Below are 9,939 nucleotides of genomic sequence, written 5' to 3'. Positions count from 1 at the left end.
CATACCTAAAAATGTATGTCCAGAACAGGCAAGTTTTCACTACGTCTCAGAATGTTTTTAAAGAAAACCGTTCAAGTTTACCCGTCAGGCAACGTCTTTCGTTCCAGAACCAATGAGAAACAAAAAAATCGTACGTTCCCACAATTTCCAAGGAACCAAATGTTGCTAGTTTGGGAAGTGGAACCAATCCCTTAACTGGTTTAGCTTGTCTGAATTCCCAGTGTCCAGAATCTGTTGAAGGATTGGCAGATTCCTGCTATTCACTCTGATTCCTGGATTCTGGAAAAACCTGGTGAACAATTATAAACCATTTACTTTAACACTCTTCCTTCATTTGTCGAAATATTCCCACATATAAAATTAACTACAATTCCTTGTCAGTATAGTCTTCGAATCTCCTCATGTGAAAATAGAGTGACTATCTCATTTTCCAAGTCTCACATTCTCTTCCCTCGTAGCATCTAAACGACTCCATAAAACAAAGAACATGTCTTATGCACCAGCTCTCTCCCCTCACTCGTGCGAAACCTAACCAGGCACACTTACTAGCTTTGATACTCCACTCCTAACCGTGCGTTCCATATGTTCAAAGTACAAAATCAGTACGTGTAGTGTGATGGCGTGGCACAACTCTTTCACAGGGCCCTTCAGTGGGTTGGGAACATACATCGTACACAGCCAGTGGTATGTAATATATAACTTCATTATCCTTCTCATTCGCTAATAGGACATCCTATGGACTTACTCTCTCCCGGGCCTCTGGATTTGAATAAAACCATTCATCATTTACACTCTCCCTCGCATTGGATATACATGAGGCACTATATTACACTCCTCACTCTCAACTTGACATAAAACTACTGTTATTAGGTTATACTCTCCTCATTGAAATAAACATATAATATCAGTTTCCAGGGAGGTTCTGAGAACGTTTTACTATGTTTCCAGGGAGGTTCTGAGAACGTTTTACTATGTTTCCAGGGAGGTTCTGAGAACGTTTTACTATGGTTCCCTGAACGTTTTCCTGGGAGGTTTTATTAACGTTCTGAGAAGATAGTTAAATAATGTTCTGAGAACTTTTAATAACACTGCTAGCGTAGGTTAACTGATTTAAACTCCAAGCACAGATAAAACATTAAAACACATTTATTTTTTATTGTTGCATGGCGTCAGTGAGATTCAAGACTATGATCTTCTGTTCTCTATCCATGGAATGAGTCCTCTGCGCCACCAGGATGGAGCTAGCTTGCAATCTTTTTCTTATTCATACAAATTTTAGTCTATTCAAACAGACCCCATTTCAAAGGAAAACAAGCAATCATTAAGATGAGGTGTGACCAACGCACTTGAACACACTTAAAAAGATAAAGGATAGAGAGAGTTTTGTTGCTGCTGAGAACAGAATATAACTGGGTATCTTGCAACAAATATCCATAGGACAACCATGCTTTCACCAAGCTCTAAGAAAAATATGGTTCTCAGAACGTTACGTGCTAGCTGGGGTTGCCACTTGCCAAATATGTATTTAACGGGCGTGTTCAGGGCACAGATTAAGCATAGTCCTTAGTCCAGGATTAGGCTTCATCTGTGTCCGGGAAACCGCCCCTCAATGTTTATGTATTCAGGTTGATTGTTTGAAATGGTGAATGAAGCAGAGGTGACTCAGACATACACTCTCGTGATGAGGTAGCCTTACTTCTTTGAGACTTGAAAATCAGTGTCACCTGACTCTCGACCCAAGAGGGAATTTCCCGAATTGGGCTAATGGTTAAGAAAGATATTGGTTTCCCGAGCGGGGAGACAACGGTGACGTACTTCTCCCTCCAGCTGTAGCAGGTAGCGTCGACTGAACTCCTCCCCTCCCATCTTCTTGACCCCTCGGAACACCTGGAGGGCTTCCTCTCTGATGTCACTCTGTCTGGCCTGGAGCGCTGCCGGAGCCAGGAAGGGCCGGTCCCCACCACACACCTGGAGAGGGAGGGAGGGTTATTAGATACCTTCACCATAGTGTGATAATAGAGCAGTGGTTCTTAAACATCTCCTTGGGGAACCCCAGACGTTTCACAACATTGCTGTAGCCCTGAACACCTGATTCAACTATTCAAGGGTTTGATGATCCATTGACAAGTTGAGTCACGCGTGCTAGGAAGAGATCCACGGACAACGATGACGACTATTGGCTGGGGRGGACTATTGGSSGGGGGGGGGGGGGGGGGGGAATCAAAAACATTTCTGGATCCGGGAGGGACACCAGTAGCTCTCAGTWGGTCTCAGGGAGGCAGCAGCATTAGAATTGGAGGTAAGTATTGAAACAACCATGCCTTCATACAGTACCTGCTCCATCTTCTTGTTGTACAGGTCCCTGGCTGCTGCCACTGCTGCCAGGTTGTTGGCCTCTGCTGTGGCCTGAGGAAAGAGAACAAAACACAACACATGTTATATCTTCATCAGGAATATATATAATGTGGCATAATGCATTGTAATGCGGTAAGCCTTGGCTTGGAACGGCTCATAGGAACAGGGGTCTATCTCCTGTTTCTGTAGTGCGAGGCAGCATATGAAGACGGCTCCATTAGGAACACAGGGTCTATCGTTCCTGTTTCTGTAGTGCGAGGCAGCATGATGAAACGGCTCCATAGGAACAGGGGTCTATCTCCTGTTTCTGTAGTGCGAGGCAGCATGTGATGACAGTCATAGGAACAGGGGTCTATCTCCTGTTTTCTGTAGGCGGGGCAGCTGATGAGAACGGCTCATAGGAACAGGGGTCTATCTCCTGTTCTGTAGTGCGAGGCAGCATGATGAGAAGGCTCATAGGAACAGGGTCTATCTCCTGTTTCTGTAGTGCGAGGCAGCTTGATGAGAACGGCTCATAGGAACAGGGGTCTATTTCCTGTTTCTGTAGTGCGAGCAGCTTGATGAGAACGGCTCATAGAACAGGGGTCTATCTCCTGTTTCTGTGTGCGAGGCAGCTGATGAGAACGGCTCATAGGAACAGGGGTCTATCTCCTGTTTCTGTAGTGCGAGGCAGCATGATGAGAACGGCTCATAGGAACAGGGGTCTATCTCCTGTTTTCGTAGTGCGAGGCAGCATGATGAGAACGGCTCATAGGAACAGGGGTCTATCTCCTTTTCTGTGTGCGAGGCAGCATGATGAGAACGGCTTCATAGGACAGGGTCTATCTCCTGTTTCTGTAGTGCGAGCAGCATGATGAGAACGGCTCATAGGAACAGGGTCTATCTCCTGTTTCTGTAGTGCGAGGCAGCATGATGAGAACGGCTCATAGGAACAGGGGTCTATCTCCTGTTTCTGTAGTGCGAGGCAGCATGATGAAAAACGGCTCATAGGAACAGGGGTCTATTCCCTGTTTTCTGTAGTGCGAGGCAAGCATGATGAGAACGGCTCATAGGAACAGGGTCTATCCCTGTTTCTGTAGTGCGAGGCAGCATGATGAGAACGGCTCATAGGAACAGGGGTCTATCTCCTGTTTCTGTAGTGCGAGGCAGCTTGATGTTCAAGTACCAGCAGCATACCACCCTGCATCCCACTGTTGGTTTGACTCTAACCTCGGTGTCCTGGCTAAATTCCCAATCTGGCCTTCATACCATCCCGGTCACCTAATCATCCGCAGCTTCCAATTGGCTCATTCCTCTCCCCTATAACTATTCCCCAGGTCGTTGCTGTAAATGAGAATGTGTTGTCAGTCAAATAAACACCTACTGGACATGATGCTAACCCTTTCCTTGTTCCACATTTACCTGGTTAAATAAACACCTACTGGACATGATGCTAACCCTTTCCTTGTTCCACATTTTGTTGTGTAACAACTTGAATTCAAAATGGATTACATTCATTGAAAATTAAATACTTTACATTAGTATTCACATCCCTGCTGTTCTATATACATAGACTTGGAATCACTGGCCACTTTAATAATGGAACACTAGTCACTTTAACAATGGAACACTAGTCACTTTAATAATGTTTAAATTATGTTACATACTACTTTACACATCTCATATGTATATACTGTATTCTATTCTACTGTATTTTTAGTCAACGCCACTCCGACATTGCTCAATCTAATATTTATATATTTCTTAATTCCAATTATTTTACTTTTAGATTTGTGTGTATTGTTGTTAGTCATTTTTTGATACTACTGCACTGTTGGAGCTAGGAACACAAGCATTTCACTACACCCACAATAACTGCTATGTCACGCCCTGACCTTAGAGATCCTTTTTATGTCTCTATTTTGGTTTGGTCAGGGCGTGAGTTGGGGTGGGCATTCTATGTTTTGTGTTTCTATGATTTTCTATTTCTATGTTTTGGCCGGGTATGGTTCTCAATCAGGGACAGCTATCTATCGTTGTCTCTGATTGGGAACCATACTTAGGTAGCTTTTTTTCCCACCGTTCTTTGTGGGAAGTTGTCTTTGTTTGTTGGCACTATTGCCTTTAGCTTCACGGTTTGTTTTGTATGGTTTATTGTTTTTTGTCGGCGTCATTCTTAAATAAAGTAAAATGTACGCTCATCACRCTGCACCTTGGTCCTCATCCTTCAACGGCCRTGACATGCTAAATATGTGTGTGACCAATAGAATTAGATTTGATACATGTTAGAATCACCTTTGGTAGTGATTACAGCTGTGAGTCTTTCTGGGTAAWTCTCTAAGAGTTTTGCACACMTGGATTGTACAATATTTGCACATTATTATTATTGTAATTCGTCAAGCTCTGTCAAGTTGGTTGTTGATCTTTGCTAGACAGACATTTTWAARTCTTGCCATAAAGTTTCAAGACGATTTAAGTCAAAACTGTAACTAGGCCACTCAGAAACATTCAAAGTWGTCTTGGTAAGCAACTCCAGTGTATATTTGGCCTTGTGTTTTAGGTTATTGTCCTGCTGAAAGGTGAAATCATCTCCCAGTGTCTGTTGGAAAGGAGACTGAACCAGGTTTTCCTCTAGGATTTTACCTGTGCTTAGCTCTATTCCTTTTATTTTTATCCCCCAAAAAACTCCCTAGTCATTGCCGATGACAAGCATACCCATAACATGATGCAGCCACCACCAWGYTTKAAAATATGAAGAGTGGTACTCAGTGATGTGTTGTGTTGGATTTGCCCCAAACATAACGCTTTGTATTCAGGACATAAAGTTGGATTTCTTAGCTGATATTTTTGCAGTTTTACTTTAATGCCTTGTTGAAAATGATTTGKGAATGTTTTTATTCTRTACGGGCTTCCTTCTTTTCACTCTGTCATTATGTGKCTTGCGACAGCAGCGACATTTTAAATATTGTACGAATTATTTCGGACTTATTATTATTATTTGGAACGATAAGATAGAAATGCCATTCAAACTTTAAAAYGTGTAGACTGATCTGGATTAGGCTGCTTGCATACAACGATATCTTTAATTATTTTGAAACGATTCAACTTTTTTGTCCTTCTTTTTGTCCTCCATTTTGTCCTCCATTCACTTTCATGGGATTTCCCCCCCCCCAAAAAAAATCTAAAAGACCCCATTGTGACATCATCACTATTCACTGTAAATGCAACGATGCAACTTTTGACACAAATCAGACATTTTAACCACTTTGCCAAAAACAGACAGAAAAGCTAAAGCGTATGAAATCTTCCTCTACTTCTCTGCTTTTCAAATCTGAACTTGAAACAAAAATATGTTATTCCGATAAAAGTAACAGCTGTTTTAGTAACAGCATCAATAATCCTTTTCTGTAATTTTTTATAAACAATTTACATTTTTACCACATTTTCTACCACAGTTAGAGGGTATGACATCTCCGTCTACTTCTCTGCTTTTAAAATCTGTTCACGGATTAAAAATACATGCTATGGATCTAATGATACAGGTGTTTCAGTAGCTGCATTAAGAAAAGTGTTCTCAACGTTTTCCAAACAGCCGGTTAGACCTCTCCCCCAAAAAGTCAGACAAAAACTTAGAGCATGTCAAATCTTCCTCTACTTCTCTGCTTTTTAAATATGAAAATAGGAATAGCTTCTACCAATCATTAGATATAGCTGTTTTAGTAACCCATCAAATGTGTTCATTAAGGATGCAGAAAGTCATGTCAGAAGATAGCAGACTCATTGCTTACCAACAACAGCTGCAAATTCCAATAAAACTACATCACGTTTTGAAGTTCACTACTGACCACAAAACTACTGACCACACAAATCAAATTAAAGTTTATTTGTCACGTGCGCCGAAAACAACAGTGAAATGCTTACTTACAGGCTCTAACCAATAGTGCAAAAAAGGTATTAGGTGAACAATGGGTAAGTAAATTACAGAAAAGGATAAACAACAGTAAAAAGACAGTGAAAAACAGTAGCGAGGCTATATACAGTAGAGAGGCTATATACAGTAGAGAGGCTATATACAGTAGCGAGGCTATAAAAGTAGCGAGGCTACATACAGACACCGGTTAGTCAGGCACAACTACTGACCAAAGTATGACCTACAACAACAGCAAGTAACTGACCACAACCACAAACTATGACCACAACCAAACAATTGCTGACCACAACTACTGAAACCACATAACCGACCTGCCCAACCAACACAATACTGACACACAACTACTGACCAACAGCTACTGACCAAAATCACACAACTACCACTCACCTCCTGACCACAACTAGTGACCACAATAGTGACCACAACGTAAATAGTGACCAATAGTGACACACATAGTGACCATAACATACAACTAGTGACCACAACTAGTGACAAACCACACAACTAGTGACCACAACCATACAATAGTGACCACACACTATCACAACTAGCTGAACCAACCACACAACTAGTGACCACAACCATACAACTAGTGACCCAACTAGTGACACAACCACACAACTGCTGGCCATAACTACTTGCCACTATCAACCACCTCTACCCGGTCAAACTACTGACCACACCTGCGAGTGCAGAGAGCATTTGTGCCCCATTTTTTGACCTAATATGACTCAGTATTGTAGTATGACTCGGCCGGGGACTGTACTCTCGAACTTTCCAATCTCAGGGCGGACTTCTAACCACAAGGCCACTGATGGGCATACACACTATAAGCTATAACAGACAACGAGGTAATTGTGTACCTGTAGCATGGACTTAGGTGTGGCAGGTCCTCTCCCTGGTCGATTTTGATGTATGCCTGAAGAAAAGAAAAATGTCAACAAACCACCTAAAACGTACAGTCAAAGTTTTGAACACACCTAAGTCATTCCTAGGTTTTTCTCATATTTTTTATATTTTCTACATGTAGAATAATAGTGAGACATCAAAACTTATGAAATAACATATATGGAATCATGTAGTAACCAAAAAATTGTGTATAAACAAATTCTTAAACAGATTCTTCAAAGTTAGCACCCTTTGCCTTGGCGACAGCTTTGGCACACTCTTGGAACTCTCTCAACCTGCTTCATGAGGTACGTCACCTGGAATGCATTTCAATTAACAGGTGTGCCTTTTTAAAAGTTACATTTTGTGGGAATTTCTTTCTTCTTAATGCGTTTAGCCATAAGTTGTGTTTGTGACAAGGGGTGGTAAGCAGAATATAGACCTATTTGTTAACAGACCAAGTCCATATATGGCAAGAACAGCTTCAAATAAGCAAAGAAAAACGGCAGTCCATCATTATTTTAAGACATGAAGGCTCAGTCAATCCGGAACATTTCAAGAACTTTGAAACATTTCTTCAAGTGCAGTCGCAAAACCATCAAGCACTAATGATGAAACTGGCTCTCATGAGGCCTGCCGCAGGAAAGGAAGACCCAGAGTTACCGTCTGCTGCAGAGGATAGTTTAATTAGAGTTAACTGCACCTCAGATTGCAGCCCAATAATGCTTCACAGAGTTCAAGTAACAGACACATCTCAACATCAACTGTTCAAGGAGACTGCGTGAATCAGCTTTCATGGTCAAATTGCTGACAAAGAAACCACTACTAAAGGACACCAATAAGAAGAAGAGACTTGCTTGGGCCAAGAAACATGAGCAATGGACATTAGATCGGTGGAAATCTGTCCATCCAACCGCCATGTCTTTGTGAGACGCAGAGTAGGTGAACAGATGATCTCCGCATGTGTGGTTCCCACTGTGATGCATGGAGGAGGAGGTGTGATGGTGTGGGGTTGCTTTGCTGGTGACACTGTCAGTAACTTATTTAGAAGTCAAGGCACACTTAACCAGCATGGCTACCACAGCATTCTGCAGCGATACGCCATCCCATCTGGTTTGCGCTTAGTGGGACGATCATTTGTTTTTCAACAGGACAATGACCCGAAACACATCTCCAGGCTGTGAAGGGGCTATTTGGGATGAGTTGGCCTGCTGAGTGAAGGAAAAGCAGCCAACAAGTGCTCAGCATATGTGGGAACTCCCTCAAGACTGTTGGAAAAGCCTTTTTTATTTTACCAGGTAAGTTCTCATTTACAGCAACAACCTGGGGTATAGTTACAGGGGATGAATGAGTCAATTGTAAGCTGTGGATGATTATGTGGCCACAATATGAAGACCAGATTGTGAATTTAGCCAGGACACTGGGGTTAACACCCCTACGAAAGACAGAACCCTACACAGGGCAATGTCCCCAATCACTGCCCTGGGATATAATTTTTTTTAGGTCTGAGGAAACGGTGCCTCCAACTGGCCCTCCAACACCACTTCCAGCAGCATCTGGTTTCCCATCCAGGACCAACCCTGTTTAGCTTCAGAAGCAAGCCACCAGTGGGGTGCAGGGTGGAAAGCTGCTGACCAGGACCAACTCTGTTTAGCTTCAGAAGCAAGCCACCAGTGGGATGCAGGGTGGTCTGCTGCTGACCAGGACCAACTCTGTTTAGCTTCAGAAGCAAGCCACCAGTGGGGTGCAGGGTGGAAAGCTGCTGACCAATGAAATAACTATGAAATTCCAAGCATTCCAAGTGCAGCTGGTAGAGAGAATGCCAAGAGTGTGCGAAGCTGTCATCAAGGCCAAGGGTGGCTACTTTGAAGAATCTCAAATCTCAAATATATTTTGATTTGTTTAACGCTTTTTTTTTGGTTACTACATGATTCCATATGTGTTATTTCATAGTTTTGATGTCTTCACTATTATTCTACAATGTAGAGAATAGTAAAAATAAAGAAAACCCCTTGAATGAGTAGATGTGTCCAAACTTTTGACAGGTACAATACATTTGAATGTTTCTTAACAAAACATACTTCATCATATAGATGTTTAGATGTAGCTACATACAGTATCATATAGATGTAGCTACATACAGTATCATATAGATGTAGCTACATACAGTATCATATAGCTACATACAGTATCATATAGATGTAGCTACATACAGTATCATATAGATGTAGCTACATACAGTATCATATAGGTCATCTCTTCAATCAAAATCTCTGTCTCTAACCTTGAAGTACTCCAGCAGGCCTCTGCAGGTGATGTTGCTGCCGTTGATCTCCTTGACATCCAGGTTCTTGGGACTCAGCAGCCACGGTACCAGGATCTGCAGGTTGTTGATGAACTCACGATCGATCTCTGCACACGGGTTAGGGGAGAAGATTACAAGGGTCGTTATGTAAACAGTAGTGCTGATGACCCTGAGCTGGGCGTGAACCAGCGACCCTCTGCACACAGCTCAGGGAGAGGAATAGGAGCCCTATAGAAAAAACCTACTGGTGTCCTTCTGGTCAGGGTGTGACAATTCCATAATTCCTTGACCATTTCTATTATATGGAATTTGATCAGACAGTTACTGTATATTTTGTAGGAAAGAAACTGCTGTGTGTATTAAGACTGGGTGATCATGACGTAGTCTACCTTTGAGTCTGCCGTCGAAGTTAGGGTTGGTGGCCACTTTGAGTCCGGGGTGGGGCATCAGGAAGCAGGAGATGTTGGTGAAGCAGGAGTGG

The 9,939-nt window shown here is 42.3% G+C and overlaps 1 protein-coding gene across 1 annotated transcript in view; it reads right to left on the bottom strand.

Annotated features, from left to right (window-relative positions):
- The window catches only part of LOC112072060 (atlastin-1-like), a 42,502-nt gene that overhangs the window by 10,223 nt on the left and 22,340 nt on the right, over positions 1-9,939 (bottom strand). The window contains 6 exon segments of the mRNA XM_024139476.2: positions 1,816-1,968; positions 2,335-2,406; positions 7,129-7,145; positions 7,148-7,184; positions 9,438-9,565; positions 9,848-9,939. The exon segment at positions 9,848-9,939 is cut by the window's right edge and continues 47 nt beyond it. Coding sequence (XP_023995244.1) covers positions 1,816-1,968; positions 2,335-2,406; positions 7,129-7,145; positions 7,148-7,184; positions 9,438-9,565; positions 9,848-9,939 — 499 coding nt within the window.

This window comes from Salvelinus sp. IW2-2015, unplaced genomic scaffold (genome assembly GCF_002910315.2).
Source record: "Salvelinus sp. IW2-2015 unplaced genomic scaffold, ASM291031v2 Un_scaffold1811, whole genome shotgun sequence".
Taxonomy (NCBI): Eukaryota; Metazoa; Chordata; class Actinopteri; order Salmoniformes; family Salmonidae; genus Salvelinus; species Salvelinus sp. IW2-2015.
Note: the sequence above shows the minus strand (reverse complement) of the source record. Positions and strands in the feature narration are given on the sequence as shown.